This window comes from Lagenorhynchus albirostris, chromosome 2, assembly GCF_949774975.1.
Source record: "Lagenorhynchus albirostris chromosome 2, mLagAlb1.1, whole genome shotgun sequence".
NCBI classification, from domain to species: domain Eukaryota; kingdom Metazoa; phylum Chordata; class Mammalia; order Artiodactyla; family Delphinidae; genus Lagenorhynchus; species Lagenorhynchus albirostris.
Window position 1 is genome coordinate 89,849,332 of NC_083096.1, and position 17,038 is coordinate 89,866,369.

At 55.1% G+C, this 17,038-nt stretch overlaps 1 protein-coding gene and 1 long non-coding RNA gene across 4 annotated transcripts in view; both read right to left on the reverse strand.

The window, feature by feature from the left end:
• Positions 1-382: 382 nt before the first annotated feature.
• LOC132514544 (uncharacterized) overlaps positions 383-17,038 on the reverse strand; it is a 52,168-nt gene continuing 35,512 nt past the window's right edge. For 2 of the 3 annotated variants that reach the window (XR_009538852.1, XR_009538850.1), the window contains exons 3-7: positions 15,579-15,783; positions 13,111-13,459; positions 5,569-5,720; positions 4,399-4,523; positions 383-1,057 (exon numbers count right to left, since the gene is read on the reverse strand). This is a non-coding gene — a long non-coding RNA (uncharacterized LOC132514544). The remainder of the gene's footprint in view (positions 1,058-4,398; positions 4,524-5,568; positions 5,721-13,110; positions 13,460-15,578; positions 15,784-17,038) is intronic. The other variant, XR_009538851.1, reaches the window with a different exon arrangement.
• Positions 9,461-11,383, reverse strand: UBL4B (ubiquitin like 4B). Its single transcript, XM_060142420.1, has one exon. The coding sequence runs from the start codon at positions 10,334-10,336 to the stop codon at positions 9,836-9,838; it is 501 nt and encodes a 166-aa protein (XP_059998403.1). The 5' UTR covers positions 10,337-11,383; the 3' UTR covers positions 9,461-9,835.

The following is a 17,038-nucleotide window of genomic DNA, read 5'->3' on the forward strand; positions in this document are numbered from 1 at the left end:
GACCAGCCAGATCTCACTTCTGCCCCTTATTGGTTGAGTCACTTGAGTTCTCTGAGTCTCCAATTATGACTCTTTATCTGAAAGGTGAGAATAACAATGCTTGTCTCACCCACTGTTTAAAGGTCATGATGTGACCCTGTGTGTACCACTGGGCCGGGGGCTGGCAGGAGCTCCACAAATGCTGCAGTGCAGGCAGAGGCAGAACTGCCACTACCACACCTTCATGACACCCTGGTACCACTGCAGAGCTTCCACGGGGGCCTCTTCCACCAAACACACCTCCCCACTCGTTCACCGATGCCTCCTGCCATGATGTGTGCCGGCAGGAGCACCCTGTACCAACCAATGAATCAGACCCAGTAGGAGATTTATATGAGTTTATTACATGGAATTGGCTTACATGAGTGTGGGGCTGGCTAAGCGGGTCCGAGGTCTGTGGGGCAGGCAAGCAGGCAGGAAGGGATGACCATGGGCAGGCTGAAACCCACAGGCACCAGCTGAAGCTGTTGGCCACAGGCCTGAGTCCCTCTCAGGGAAGACCCACGCCTTCTCTGAAAGGGCTTCCAACAGAGTGAGCCAGAGATTACCCCGCTGGGATAATCTCCATAATTTAAAGTCAGCTGATTAGGGACTTTAATCACCTGTGCAAAATCCCTTTGCAGCAGCACCTGGGTTAGTGTTTGATTGAATAACTGGGAGATGGCGAGTGTATGCTACAAAATAGCTGCTGCTTCCTTTCTGTTCTCCAACTCCATGAGAGACTAGCACATGGGAATTCTAGCCAAGCCAGGCTACCAGGAAGGCATCACATACCCCATGGGCTTAAATCTGCATAAAGACGCAGTAGTCACACTTCTCGTCAACATACAGTCACAGTTTACAAAGCACATTTCAATTCCATTGTCTCACATGATCCTCCTGACAGCTCTCTGAAGGGAACTGAATTATTTTATTTTACTGGTGACTTACCCAGCCTCACACACAGCTGCTAAGTGACAGAGTTGGGACTTGAGCCTCTGTTGACCTGTTTCATTCACATCCTCACCGGAGAGTGAGTCTGATAAGGGGAGGGAGGAGAGAAAAGCTTTGGTTACTGGATGCATTTTAAAGAAGGACAAAGGAATAGAGACCCAGGTTTGCAAGACAACCTTTGCCTACGTTTTGGTTTTGCTGGGGTCTATTCTGGATGATAACAAGATAAGGTGTCACGAGTAGGGGATTTTACTCTCCTGCATATGGTGCTAAAAAGGTACCATTACTTTCCCCCAATTAAATTGAATCTGTTCCAAGACTCTATCCTACCTGTCCAGAGGGGAATTCAAGGTGCTGTTATTGGCGCTTCCTCTCCACTACCCATCAGAGGGCAGCAAAGGCTCTGGGGTTTCCCACATCACAGCAGCTTCAGGAAAGGGTCCACTGGCCTCTGTGCCCACTATCCACCAGCTACGCTCATGACCAATCCTCATTTGGTCTCTGCTGAGAGTCAACCTTCTCAGGCCACCCTCCTGCCATTGTCCTCAGCGCCTGCCACCTCCCTGGAGCGCGACAATGAACCGTGGCCCCTCCCAACATCCTTGGAACCCCCATCCCTTGCCCTTTAGCCTGTTATCTTCCACACTTCCCTCCCACCGTCTCCCCATAAAAGACAATCCAGCGTAATCCCCTCAATGAACCTATATTTTTACAAAACAAAATCCAGGAGATGGTAAGAGTGGTCTTCTAGGTGCCTGACAACTAACTGGTGTTTTTGGCCTTACCACCCCAAAACAGCAGTAACAATGACAAAACTTACTGAACATTTATTGTATACTAATCACTTCACTTCTGTTCCTTCATTTAATCCTGTTAATAAGGTGCTATTATTATTAACCACTTTTACATACAAGGAAAACGGACAGAGGGCTGAAGTCACATGTCCAAGGTCAGCCCAGCTCACAAGCGCCTCCCAGCATTCTGACTCCAGGGCCTGCGCTCTAACACTGCTCTGTGCTATTTCTCCCCAAAATCCGTGTAAGGCAAGGTGGCACAAAAGCCTGCCTGTGATCTTGGGATGGAGGAAGGACAATTAAGTCCTTTTAAGGACAATTAAATCCTAAAAAAAAAATCAAGTCACAAACTAAAATTGCAATAAATTATCCCACCCAGGTGGGTGGGGAGTAGGGAAGGGGAGTAAAGGATTCAGATGCTGGTTCTACTATCTACCAACTCCCTGACTTATCCTCTTTGAGTGTCAATCTCCTCCATTATAAAATGAGGATGGTGATCCCAACCTTCCAAGCTTGATGAGAGGACAAAAAGAGAAGAAGTATGTGAGAGCTCTTTGTAAACTCTGAATTCTGTAGATGTTCCACGTTAAGGGCATGGGGCAGAACATGTGCCTCGCCAGCACCTGGGTGTAATAACCTCAGCCTTGGCAGCCCCAAACGAAGGACAGCCCGGTGCCAAGGTTAGGTCATTGTGCTGGAAGCTAGGAGACCAAGCAAGAAATTCCCTTTGAGACTGAGGCAGAGAGACAGAGAGTTTGCTTTCCTGTGCTAAAGATGCTGGAAAGCAAAGAACTACATTTCCCAGACTTCTTTGCAGCTAGGGCCCACATGTGACCGAGTTCCACTAAGAAAATTCGTACATGAGACTTGGACGGGTTGGGGAGGGGAGGCGTGGAAGTAGAAAGAAGCAGCAGACAGCAGCTGGGCCAGGGAAGGTGGAGCCTCCTGGGTGAGCTGTGGGAGGTTTCCAGAGCCTGCTCCCTGGGTAGAGGGCAGCAGAGCTGTGTCTCCACCACAGCAGCCCCGTGGGATGCTCGGGGGAATTCTCCTGGCTCTGTGATGCCTTGGCCCTCTCCAAGGTTCTATAAACTACCTAATGTCCTCTTATAAATTCCTTTCTGCTTAAATCAGCCAGAGTGGAATCTGTTCTCCCAGACTGGTATTGGAAGAGATTCCAAGCAAGAAACCCTCGAGGATATGAGAATCTGGGACTGGTTTCTGAACGAGTTGCATTTCCAGACAACAGAGAGCTGGTTAGCATCAGAAGACAGGATTTTAGCGGTGGACGGTTTCCTGGTGAAACAGCTACTGCTATCACTCTGAGGTCTCCACAATAAGGTGTCTGTGGAAGGCAAGGCTTCAGCAACGTGGCAGCTGCTGAGATAAACCTCTAAAATAAACTTTCATTGTGAGAAATTTCAAACCAACACAAAAATAGAGTTGCAGGATCAACCCTCATGCACCCAGTTTCTACAGTCATCCCCCATCATTGTCACTTCAGGAACTTCCTCTGTCCCAATTCACTGGATTGTTCTGAAGCAAATCTAATATAACATTTCACCCAGAAGTACTTCAGCGTACTTCTTTAAAAGGTGACTTTTAAAAACATAACCACGATAATATTATCTCACATTTTAGAAGTTAACACTAATTCCTTAATGTCGTCAAATATTCAGTCAATGTTCATACTTCCCCATTGTCTTGCCTTTTGTTTTTTAACAGTTTGTTCAAATCAGGATCCAAATAACTCTATACACTGCAATTAGTTGATACATCTAAGTTTCCTTTAATCTATACATTTCCCTTCCTCTTTCTCTCTCTCTTTTATTTTTTTCTTCCTGTTGAAAAAAATGGGTCATTTGTTCCATAAAATTTCCCACAGACCAACCCCTCCCATCTAGCTTGTTGGAAAGTCAAAAACCACATTTCCAAGACTCTCTTTCAGCTAAGGTTTCATCACAGCCTGGCTTCTCCCAGGCAGACCACCCACATGGAACTTGTAGGTAGAAGTGAGCCAGGTAAGAAGAGGCAGCTCTTCAGTGGGGCTGGAGGCAGCAGAGTCCCTGGGGGCACCCATGGTGGGGACTCTGGGTCCTCCTCTCTGGAACCCGAGGAACCAAGTGGCAGGGGGGGTGGCAGTCTGGGTGTCTCTCTTGGCTGCAGTGCTCCTGGCTAAGTGTCCAAGCCTGGTCCCTTGGCCCTCCCAGGGATCCTGTAAGCCACCCCTCTCCATGCAACAAATCCCTTTAGGTGTGAACTGGTCAGAGCGTATTCTGCGGACTGCAGTAGAAATCAATGTGGGGTGGGGGGAGTAGAAGAAGCCTCAACGCTGCACAGCGCTTTAGGGTTTATAAAACACTTTCACATACATTGGGTGCTCTTAACCACCCCACGAGGAGGGCACTGCACAGATGAGTCAGACCAAGGAACCAAATCTCCCAGTTAAGCAGTATCTCAAGACTCAATCCCAAATCTTGATTCCAGCTTTCACACTGTTCTCTCTCACCAGCCGCCTCCCTCTCCTCATGGGCTGCCAGACTCACGGCACAGATGAGGGGTGTCTGGGGCTAAGATGGCCCCGGGAAATAAGGCAGCGCAGAGAGATGGTAGAGGCTATAGAAAGATGTCTCACTTTGCGTAGGATGAAAATGCATCCTCCTTAAACCCCTCTGCCTGGTGATGTCAGCGACAGGGCCACTTGGACAATGTCCTGCGGTCTGAGCACCCCGACACTCTTCTCCTTTCAGCCAGGCTGCGCTGGAGGGAGGGGCAGCAGTGGTCAGGAAAGACGGCCATTCAGGCTAAAGCCCACTCTGTCGCCCCAGTTCTGTCACCAAAGCCTCTTCGGGGTCCCTGTTCCTGTGTGTGTGTGTGTGTGTGTGTGTGTGTGTGTGTGTGTGTGTGTGTGTGTAACGGGGGTGCACTTGGAGTTGGTCAGGGAAATAAAGTGGAAGGGGGCCCAGGGGAGGACTGAAAGGACTGAGGCTTTCTCCAACGTGTGGTCATTCAAGTTTAAGTAGCGGCAGTGGCCTGAGGTTGTCTGGATGAGAGGAGGGGCCGGGCAGGGGGGCTCCGAGGGCCTCCCCCCGGCCCTTTCTGATGGACAGCAGCTTTGATCCTGGGGTCTGCGGCTCATAAATAACGTCCCAGGCACGGGTGCCCTGGGACTTCTCCAAGGGCGGCTGGCTGACAAGGCCAACTTGGGCAGGCCTCGCGGGCAGGCCTAGCCCCACTGCAGTGGGCCGTGACGGGTTTATGGCCAGCAACCAACAGTAGTTACCTCAGATTTATCACCCTTCTACGAGGGCGGGGGAGCCGCTAAAGGCTGCCAGGGAGCCCTTAAATCACTGTGATGGGAAACACTGTCAGAGGCAGCGGCGGGCAGGCAGGTAGGAGCCACCCTGGGGGCTGGGGCTTCCTGCTGGCTCCCTGGCTTGCAGTCCTTTCCAGACGGGGATTTACAGCCCTGGAGCCCAGAGGAGCCACGAAGCCCCCCCGTGGGAGACAATAGGGACCACAAGAGCTGAACGAGAATGAGGGTGCCAGTGCAGCTGGATTGGCCCAGGCAGAGCCATGAGAGGGAGCACAGGGACCCAGCACCCAACCTGCTGGCCGCAGTGCCTGCGAGAGGGCAGCCTGCCACCTTGGCCAGCACTGCCTGGGCAGTGCCACCCTCCCGGAGGCACGTCCATCTGTGAGCAAGGCTGTTTGTGGCAACCGTCTGTGTGCAGATACCTGTGCCCTTTCTCTGGGTGTGTGTCTGTGTCGGGGTTTATATCAGCCAAAAAACGTGCATGCGTACCATGAGGCCATTTCCTATCATTCTCGAGCACCGGGCTGGAGAGCTGTGCCTATGAATTAGTGTTGCACGAGTGTGCAGGTGGGGTGGAGGATGGGACATCATCAAAGGCAGTGGGTTCTGGGTCCTCGTCCACGCCCGCCTACTGGGTGAGTCTGCAAATACAAGAATACAAGAGAGAGGACACTAGGAGGACAGGGAGAAGAGCTGGTGGGGTTTAATAGAAGGGCAACTACAGATGCAAGGAATGGGAGGAAAGGGAAGGTGGGCAGGGGTGGGTGGAAAGAGACAGAAGGATTAGAGAAAGAGCTCAAAGGAAGTGCCCAGATGCCCACACTATGCAGCCAACTCAGCCCCAAACATGGTCAGAGAGAACAGGAGGGAAAGGGTGGAGAAGAAGTACAGGAAGAAAAGCAGAAAGGACAAGGAGAGGAGGAAGGTGCCCCGAGAGGGAGGAGTGGGGCGAGGCAGCCACCGGGAGCACCATCTGCTCCGGGGGCCCGGGACCCGGCTTTGCAGCTTTCTCGTCTCAGCCGTCTCCACCAGCAACAGCTGGCTCTGCAGCTGGATCTGAGCACAGGGCAACCTGCCCTCCTGCCAGTCCCCTGCCACAGGTTGGCAGCCACCCAGGCCCAGCTCAGAGCACAAAGAGAGTGATCCAGGCTGGGGCCAAGACGGGAAGCAAGCTCGCCACCTTGGAGAGTTCACACAGAGAAGGGAGTCTCTGCCCTCGGACATACATGGGCTGATGCCGGCATGCACGTGCAGCACCCTTGCAAGGCCCAACCGCCAGCCAACACACAAGTGTGTGCACCCGCATGTCCATCTCCCTGTTCCCACGTGTCCTATGAGCGCTCGGGTCCTGACTACGATGTATCGCTTAAACAGAGCAAAGTTGGTCCAGGCCACCTCTTCCTGCAGCCCCAACAATTCCTGGGCTTGGCCCTGCAAAGTCTCCCCTTTCTGTCCTTACATTTGCTGTGAGGGATCTTCTGGCTGGACTGCCTGGGCTCCAGCAGCCTGGACCCCAAAAGGCCAGGTGTGGACCCAGACACTGCAAGTGGCACAGAACCTAGAGCTCATTTCTGCAAACCTGGCTCTGCCACTATAGACCCCACCCCATGGGTGTGAGGTGTTGGGTGTCTGTGTTTGTGGGTGTGCAGCTGTGGTGCGTCATGTGACTCGGGGCGTCATGGGACGCCCAGCCAGGTCGGATGCTGGGTGTGCTGAGCCAGGCGACAGTGCTCCAAGTGTGCCGTGTGGACCCCCGGGTGTCAGGAAAAGTCCCTCAGGGGCCCTTTAACTACCCGCCTTCCTATCCTTCACTGGCATCTGGCCCTTTGTGAGATCCCCTCCCTCTGAACTTGGGCAGGACCTGTGATTTGCTTCTAACTGCAGCATCAGGCATCAGAGTCTCTGGAACCCCTGGACCTTGTAAGCTCTCTCCTTCTCCAACATCTACCAGAATTTTCATCCTGACAGACCATTCCCTGCCCCATCCTTCAGGGCTATGGGTAAAAACCATGCAGTGAGCTCTCCACACATCCCCAGATCTCTAGCCTGGGCTGTGGCTGGGCTTCCCAAGGCCCCTCTGCTGCACTATGCAGCAAGGGACAGCAGGGGGTGCACTTCTCTCTAAACGGCCTTCTCAGGGAGATAGGGCTTCTTGTTCTTTGTGCTAAGTCCCTAGCACAAAGCCTGGCACAAAGTAGGATCACCGTCAATCTTTATTCATCAAAGAATAAAGGACTTATGAAATAGCACACAAACTAGAGTGCTGTGTCCGCTTCTCTCAGAAAGATGATTTCGCCAGGGACCAGGGGACCAAGGGTGCTGGCCTGCAGTGTTGCAAGAAGGAGCTAGGAGGAGAGGCCAGACTTCTCCGTGGCTAAGAACGCAAAGCTGGAAACCTGGATGTGGTAGCCATCCTAAGATGCCTCCTACTTGAGCAAGGTTGTTACCTTTAGCGACCTTGTGTCCTTTCATGGCAGGAGAGAGGTGCTGTGGTGAACTAAGTGGCAGAGCTACATGCCCAAGGCTGCAGTTTAAAAAGAGTGCCCCCCCATTCCCACCATCCTTCACGTGGTGGGGCAGAGGAGGGGACAGGGGGGTTGCTGGCACAGGTTTCAATTCGCCTTTGAAATAAGGTGAAACCGGGACAGGGAAGGATCCCCAGGGCAGGCAGTCCAGGAGCTAGGGCTCTCCACACAGAGTAGGATTCTAACCCATTGCTGGAGTATGAGGGGCCACTCTGCCCCCAGCCTCCCAATATTCCGTCATGCCTGTAAATTCATCCATTAGGGGACAAAGCCTGTCACCCCGCAGCGAGAAACGCAGCATTGAGTAAAATATCCCTGGGAGGGGGAACAGACGGAGGCAAGTCCTTGCTCAGTTCCATGTGGCGGTGCAGCCTCCCCCAGGCTCAGCTTTTGTGGGGAGGGTCAGGCGCAGGGCCCCCCCGGGAAGGGTGGAGTCAGTAGTGAGAGGCAATCACGGGCACAGAAGGGCGGAACAACTCTCCTTCCCCCCATTTTGGGCCTGGAGTCACCCTCCCCTGCAACGTCGGGGACGAGCAGTGGAGGTAGCTGCTCCCAGCAAGCCCTGACACTCCCGCTAACCAGAGACAACAAAGGCTTCCCCATCCCTCGTGCCAGCTTCTCTCTCAGCAAAAGGAATAAAACGGCCCACTTATTTTTATCACTCACAGATTTCCCGGGAAATGGGCTATTCGTTTCCCTAATGTAAAAATAATAGGCTCGTCCCCCTTGGTAGATGGTACAGCCCCAGCACGAACACACTCGAAGACCCGTCAGGAGGTCTCTCCCGTGGAGGCGGGGGGACCTGAGAGCAGGACCAGCCCCAATGGAGGCAGAGACACGGTTTCAGGAGTCTCTCCCTGCCACTGCCACTGCCCCACCCCGCTCTTCACTGTCGAGTCTTCACGCCTCACCCTCACAAACACCTGGGGGGTAGTAAATACTATTACAACGCGCCCCAGTTAATAGGATGCGGGGCCCCATAGGCCAAGGACAGGATGCCTCCCAGGGACCTGGGCACTGCTTGTTCCTTTCTAGACTGTGTCTTCATCCCCTTCCTTCTATCTCCATCCCCCAGGATGGACCGACCGCGGTCACAGCACTTCTGGGACTTCGGGGGACCAGGCTCTCAGTGAGTTCCCTGCCCCCTCACACACGGGGTGTAGGGGCTCCTCAGCTCTTGGCAAGGGCCATTCTCTCACACCGAGAGCAGAGAAGGGCGCCTGGCTCTCCTGTGGTCTACGGGCACTGGCCCCTCCACACTGAGCCCAGGGCCCTGCAAGGCTGCAGCTGGCGCCTGGGCATTTAGTCACGCAGGCTGTACTCTGGTTTTATGTTGCTGCTTTACTTGTCACATTTATGACCTCTCTCTCCATCTAGGCTGCACGCCCTGTGAGGGCAAGGATCCCGGCTGGTACCAGTTTTGCTCCCGGGAAGCCTGGGCAGTGGTGGGCGGGAAATGGGGGGTGCTCAGTGAGACCTGGTGATCGATGAGACTTGGGGCAGGGAGAGGTTGGGGGCACGGCTCCGTTCGCACTGGCCACGGTGAATGTGTGACGATGCAACCGCCTTTTCTGCCTAAGCTTCCTGCTCTTCCTGGTCTGTGTGTGTCTCCCTGAGAGCTCCAGCCCTGGCACACAGTAGGTGCTCTCCCCCGACTCCTACCTCTGCTGTCCCTGCCCCTGCCCCTTAAACTGTGGAAGCACAAGCAGGTAGACAGCAGGGAGAGCCTCACCCAAAGGGCAAGGGACAGCTACCTGGTACTTCTCCACCCCTGGCTGTCAGGAGGCCTGGGGGGTGGGCGCCATGGCCTGGGGATGGAAGAAAGGAACTCACATTATCTGTCTTTCTGTCCCCAAGGAGAAAGAGGGTCTGTTTAGAGCCACAGAGGTGTGCTGACAGCCTGGCTTGCTGCTGGGCATACAGCTGCCCAGGAGGCAGTGTGCAGCCTACAAGGGGGAAGCAGCCTTTGAGCGCCCCCTTTCAGGCTGCCCATGGGGCAATCAGAGCCCCTTCTAGGGGATGGTGATGGGGAGGGGATCATTCTGTGTTTCAGAGGGGAAACCACAGGCCCAAGAGAGGAGACAGGGGTCCAAAATCCCTCCAGTTACTTTGAAATTTCAGAAAGGGGTGAAGATGCCCGTACATCAGCAGGAACTAGTGGGGAGTCACCAGGGAGCACTTAAGGATGAGGCTGGGCGAATTTGAGCGTGCAAACGAGTAGGATGGCCGGTTTACTGCTTGGCCTCCTCCTCTCCCTCCTTGTCTCCGGGTCTCTGAACCTCAGGGTCCCTCTCCCCCGTGGGCTCCGTGAGCGGCTCCTCGCTCAGGAGGTGGTGCGCCAGCCGCTCCAGCTCCCCCAGGCTTATCCTCTGCAGGCGTTCCTTGTGCTCCCGCCTCAGCAACTGCAGCACTGCCTCGGTGTCCTGGGGCCCAAAGTGTTTGGCTAGGACCTGGCCCAGGTGGTGCCACAGGGGCTGGGGCTGGTGGGCCTCCTCGGGCACCGTCTTCTCCAGGGGCCGCACAATGACATTGGTGGAGGCATTGGGCCCAATGCAGTAGTCGGAGAGATGCTTGTCATCCGCCAGAAGCTGGCCGCGGAAGAGCAGGTGCCGCTGCTCCTCAGGTGCCCGCAGCCGCTCGGACACCAGCTTCTTCGGCATGGCCACGCTCTGTCGCCCCGACACCTTCAGGCTACATCTCTGGCCCAGGAGCAGCTGGACCGTGAGGAACATCGGGCCGATGGCGGAATCAGGAGGGATTCATGCTCCAGCGGCTGTCCTGAGGGTTAAGGGGCTCTGCAGGAGAAGGTGGCTTCTCCTTATCAATGGAGGGCGGTGGTCCCAGGAGGCCCCGGCCCAGGAAGACAGCCATTGGCCAATGCACGGTGATGTCACAATGCTGCCTGCCAGAAGGCTCATTTGCAGAGCGGGATGTCAGGGAAGTCAGAGGGGGATTTGGGACACAGAACATCCTTCCTCCATGAGAGGAGAAAGGAGAGGAGAAGAGGAGAAAAGGAGGGTCAGGAAAGAAAACACAGGGCTAGGAGAAAGGAGAGCAGGAGGGGGAATGGGAGGGCCCAAAGGACAGGGTGGCAGAAGGAAACATGTCCATATTGACTCATTCAGCACTATATATTGGGTGCCCTTTCTGCCGGACCTGTTCCTGGGGAGAGATCGTATCACAATAGATACTTTCTGCCCTAATTTATCAAGTGTCTTTCTATCACGCACTTGACACGCTCTCTTGGATTGGGTTTCCCAGACACAAAGACAGGGATTCCCGTGCATGTATTTAGTTGGCAGGTGACCTCAGGATGTGCCAGCAGGTGGGCGAGAAAGCAAGTCGATGGGGGGTGGGGCAGCCCCCATTGCATCAGTGAGCAGATTGCCTTTGCGGTCACCTGGGAGCCCTCAGTCCCGCCAGGCGCTCTGGGAGGCCTCGTGGAATACACCTGCCATGCTGCCGGGGAAGCAAAGAGGCTGGATCCTTGTGTTCTCGGTCCTGCCTTTGGTCAGTGGGGTACTAACTCCTTGGCACTCGTGGTCTGAATGCGTGCAGAGCAGGCTCCCATGACCAGAGAAGACCCTTGGGCAGAGACTTGCAGGTGCTGGCAGCACCTTCAGCTCTCCCCATTCCCCCCCATCCCCCACTCAAAAAGAATTCTCTCCTGTCCCAGTTAAAACCTACTCATCCAAAAGAATGGGACAACCCGAGGGAGATGCCAGGACAAATAAGTAGCTATGAAGCTAGACATAGCTTTCAAGCTAGTAGCTATGAAACAAGACAAAACGCTAGAGCTTAAAAAATCCCTCATGACCTTTGAATTCCAAAGTCAACTAACCCCACCCCGGCCCAGCCCCTTTTGCTGAAATGAATCCACCAGAGCCCATCTTAAAGAACGGGAGCACTGAGGGGCTCAGGCTGGGCCACCAGCAGGGTCCACAGCACGGGCATGGCCTTAGCCACCCCTCCCAACCCCCGGGGGCGGATACTGTCCTTTCCTCCACCTGCCAGAGGAGACAATGGGGCTGGGCTTACACGGCCGGCAGGCAGCAGAGCTCACGTCTTTGCCGCTACCGAGTTCTGCCTCCCGCAGAGCCTGCTCAGTGCCCCCTGTGTGCCAGGCACGGCGCAGGCGCCCAGGGCTCCAAGGCCAGTAAGGAAGGGGCATGACGGGGCCTCCGCGGTGTCAGCCACTGCTGCTGCCTTGGGAGTTTTCAGTTCAACTTTTAGCTCTCCTGGGCCAAGCCCTTTGTAACTGCTGGCGCATTTCAGCGCGTGAGGAAGGTGATCACCTCATTTTGGAAATGAGTGAGCGTGAAGGCCTGGCTGATGTCCAGCTGGTGGTGGGATACTGTCAGGGACGCCTTCACCTCCCCCCAGCCCTCCATGCTCCAGGGCTGCGCTCGGCAAGCACCTACTTCTTTCCTCGCCTCCTCTCTCCCTCCTCCTTTCCTTCCTTTTGCTCCAGCCTGGGCTACACTTGATTGACACTGTTGCCAACGTCCCTGGACCTTCCAGGCTTTGCCCTTCCATCGCCCTGGGCCGATTCCCCGCCCTGGTCGCTCCTGCCCAAGGCTCTGGCAGCCTTGGGCAGCGGAAGAAAACACCCACGGAGGCCACAAACTCAGCAGCCCTCCCCTCTCCTCTTAACCCCGTGTTCTCACTCTTGGCAGGTGACCAAATTCTAGTCCATAAACAAACTAAGCTCAAAAGTCAGGAATCTCCCCCAAGAATGACTGGCCCCAAAGGGGTGGGACTGGAAGGAGGAGATGTACTATGAGTTCCGAGCCACAGGCTGGAGGACAGTGACAGTCTGAACTGGGTTGGGGTCAGTGGAGATGCAGAGGAGGGGTGGACAGAAAAAATAAGAGGGCTCCTTTGGTCGGGGAGAGGAGGCGAGGAGGGAGGCAGGGAAGGGGCAGCTGACTGGGTGGCACTCCTGCGAGTGGCACCATCAGGTTTCATCCTTTTGCTTTTGGAATCAAAACTAGCTCCTCAGCCTGGCATCCCAGGGCGTCACGACCTGGCTCTGCTTCCACCCAGCCTTCCTCACACTGCATCCTCCACTCCAGCCACGTCAACCCGCCTTTGCTTCAACTTGCCTGTTTCATTTGAACTCTTCAACTCATCCTTCAAAACGCTGGTTAAAAACTCCTTCCTCATAAGGAAGCAGATGTAGAGAATGGACTTGAGGACACAGGAGGGGGAAGGGTAAGCTGGGACGAAGTGAGAGAGTGGCATGGATGTATATACACTACCACATGTAAAACAGATAGCTAGTGGGAAGCAGCCGCATACCACAGGGAGATCAGCTTGGTGCTTTGTGACCACCTAGAGGGGTGGGATAGGGAGGGTGGGAGGGAGGGAGACGCAAGAGGGAGGAGATATGGGGATATACGTATATGTATAGCTGATTCACTTTGTTATACAGCAGAAACTAACATACCATTGTAAAGCAATTATACTCTAGTAAAGATGTTAAAAAAAAAAAAAAAAAACCTACCTCCTCCATGAAGACTTCCCTGCTTTCCCCAGTCCTGGGTGGAAGTAATCCCACTTCTCTCTGTGCAACAATTACCGGCCTTGAATGCTCCCCGTATTGATGCACCCATATGTGTCTGTGTCTCCCTCAGTGACTCGCAGGGGCAGGAAGAGGCTTCATCTGTCTTCGTACCCCCTGCCTCCAGCACACAGAGCCTGGTACACAGAAGGCCTCGCCTGCATGTTTGCTGAATGAAGACAAAATTTAGACAGGCCGAGCCATGCAGGAGGATGCAGTGTCCAGTACGGCAGGCTGTGGAAGGCTACGAACCTGCCTGCAGCCTCTCCTTCTTCCCTAGAGAGACGACAATCTGAAATTACATAAAAAAGAAATCAGAAAGTGATTCCAGTCTTTACCCAAGGATCTTCTATAGTATTCTTTAAATAGCCACCTCCCTTGGTGCATTTGGAATAAGATAGAGTTTGCAGATGTACATACAGTGTGTGGTGGCCCCCATGGACTCCGTGATGGCAGAGCGTCTGTCTGTGCTGAGGGAGCAAAGGGTGGGTGAGGTTTCTCCTCGGCCCTCTGGGAGTTCCCAGCCCCCGGATGGGAGGACCCTGTGGTGGACAAACCGTGGGATGGACAGGATCGGAGGGAGGGGAGCTTCGGTGGGAGACACCCTGAGCACAGCTAACATAGGAAGGCTTCCTGGGGGCCAAGGTTTGAGTCGTCTTCTGCAGGAGATGAAAGGAAGGTGAACTGGGGAGGGGAGTGGCCTGCAATCTCTCTCCCAGGCTATGGGACATCTCAGGAAAGTGACAGGGGCCAGAGTCCTGAGCTTGGAGGAAGATGAGAACCGGCCACCTGCCTCAGCCTGCCCTCCTAGATGCAGCTGCCCGGGACACTGGCAGCCACTGGGGGAAAAATGTTGGGGCCTGGGCCTCTAGAAGCAGGTAAGACTACAGCTCAGGCTCCATCTCCCCAAGGCTAGTGGCCACTTGCAGGCTGGCGCCTCTGCGACAGGGGTTTCAAGGGCCACAGATGCTGGGTCACACTTTCCAAATCAGGCTTCCTGGTCTGGAGAGTCTCAGTGTGTTAGTGGGCCATGAGGACAGAAGCTTTAGAATTAGCAGTGTCCCCGGAAGCTGAGAGATGGTCACCACTGACTTCTGCCTCTGTGTTGGAGCCCCCATTGCCCAAGGGGGACAGTGGAGGCACGTTGCTGGGCCCTCAAATTGTATTTGGAGCTTGGAAATTTCATAACTTTTTCCCATGCAATTGCTTGTCTTCATTATGCAGTTAGCATAAGAAAATGTAGTTGTGTAATCAGAACAGGCAATCAGACAATGATTGCCATAATTAGGGGGGAAGATTAATGGGAATAGTGGGTTTTGCGACTTGAGGGAAAGGAACAAATGTGTACAGAGAGAACGTTGGTCAGTGGTGGGTCCCAACCCCACTCACAAACAACTATAAATGCAACTGTGTCACTGTGAAACCAGCACAAAGTCTGCAAGAGGGGAAGAGTGGGCAGGGGGAGGGTGCTTTGGGACAGGTCTGTGAACCCTTACGTGCCTGGAGCCCTTGGCAGGACTCCTGGACATTGGTACCCAAACACTGGTACCCAAAGGGCTTGAACTCTGTAGGATAAGAGCCATGGGTCCACCTGCCAGGCTGGGGCCGCCTTGAGCAGCCTGCTCCTTGCGTCTCATTTGTGTCCCCCGTCTAACGCCTCTCCTCTCTTGTAAAGGTCACAAGAGGCAGGTCATGCCCCCAGGACCTTAGCACAGTGTCTGACCCATAAAGACATTCAGTGTGTATTTATAAAAACTTGGAAATGTGAGCTCTCACCCTCAACCGTCAAGGAAGACCCCGTGGCATGAAGATACCTGCCCAAGTGTGATTCCCCACAGGTGGGCTGAGCTCTCCTGCTGGCACAGGTAGGCGGACAGAGCAGCCTCTGCAGACCTAGCAGGCCAAGGGAGGAAGGGGCCGAGAGATGCTGGCTGACAGCGGGTGGCAGGGGTGCCCTGCAAAAGGCTCATGAAAAAGGTATGCTATGCTTCTGCCCACCTCACTCCCTGGGCAAGTTATCAAGTTATTATGACACTTTAATAATGTCAAACTGACCTTCCAGGAGAGGCGGGGGTGGGGGGGGGGCGGGGGAAAGGCTGAGTGGAGGGGGACTAAGAGACACTGAGAAACGGGGATGGAGACAAAGCGAGCAGAAGAAAGACAGATGGAGCCACAGAAACAGCGGAGAGGGGAGAGGCGTGGAGAACAAGAGCGCTGAGCACAGGAGATGCTTAGAAAGGGGAGAAGTCCAGAGGGATTCGAGGAAGGGGGTAGGAGTGAGGGGCAGGGCGGAGGAACCACACAGAGGCAGCAGGGAGAAGGTACAAAAGGACACTTGTGCCAGAAAAGGAAAGAGGGGGAGCAGAAGAAACAGGAAGGAATTGTTACTGCAAAAAAAGGACAATAAATACCTCTGCAGGCCTCCCTGCTGAGAACAGCATCCTTCTTCCCCTCTCCTTATAGTCTGGAAATGGTTCACGGGAAAACTTTGGCAGAGAAAGTGGAGTCCGGGAGTGGAAAGCCTGAAATCCTGGTTCCGGCACCCCATGCCTCCTTCACCCCACGGCAGCCCCCCGTCCAGCACTTCCTGAGCACACAGGGCGCGCTCCGCGAGGCCTGCAGGAGAGAGCACTGAGCGGCAGGCAGGTGGGACACGGGCAAGCCCCCGACACAGCCCCGCTGCAAAGGCCGCCCTCAGGTCCGCCAGCGCGCTGCTCAAACCCCATTCAGCTTGTGCCACCGCCTGTAGCTGTGACCAGGGACCCCCTGCCCCTTTGAGTAGGGGTCTCCCAGAGCTGCTCTGTGCAGGCCAGTGAGGGCTGGCCCAGGACAGGGCAGGCAGCTCTTTAGGTGGCCCCTACCCTGGGCGCCCTCCAGGGTAGGCGTTTGGTAGCTAAATGAGGCCCATCGTTCGTCCCTCATCCACTGGCTGGCACTGGTTGTCTCAGCAGCTGTACCAAAGTGGGTCTGTGGCTGCTCCAGTGGGGACCTCAAAACCCCCCCGACATGGTCCTAAGGGGCTGAGGCCGAGGCAGATGGGCCCGAGCCTGGGCGGGCAGGGAGAGGGAACTGGAGCAGGAGGGAGGGAGATGGCAGGGGGCCTCGGAGCCCAGCGGACGTGGACTGCAGTCTCTGACTGAGGGTTGCCCAGCCTCTCTCCAGGCCTCAGTCCTTGCACCCAACCACCTAGGTCCTGCCCTGCCCTGCTGGCCTGCTGGCCCTTGGCTGGGAACCGCTCAGAAGCCCAGCCCAGAGCAGACACGTGCAACTCAGACTCACACCTTCTGGAAAACCTTGTGGAGCTGCAGCCTGCTGTGTGACCACTAGATGTCACTGGTGACCTCCCTGGGCGGCTCCAGCAGCCCCAACGGAGTGGGTCTAGGGCCTCCGCCCCCTTGGGGCCTGGGCACACAGGACTGGGACTGGGCCCAGAGCCTCATCTGGAGATGAGCCCCGTCCTCCCACAGACTGCCCGTCCTCCCTGCTCCCCGACCCTCACGGGTCATGCTCCAGGCAGCCATGCTCTGAGCACAGACGTCAGTGCCCACCCTGAGCTGGGCGCTGTGCCAGGTGCTGAGGCAGGAAGAAAGGATAGAAAGACACGTCCCTGTGTGGGGGACACATACACATAAACCTGTCATTTTAGCACTGGGCATTATCTTGACAATGGAGGGGAAGGAACTCCCAGCTCCAAGAGGAGGCGGGGGTCAGGCCAGGAAAGCTTCACCAGGGAGGGACCTGGGTGGGTCTGAAGGAGAAGCAGGAGCTTGCCTCCGTGAAAAAGGCAAGAAGGGCACCCTGGCTGAAGGTCCAGCATGCACAAGTCCATGTGTAAGAGTGTGGGACTCAGTGTAGGTGGAGCATGGTGGGC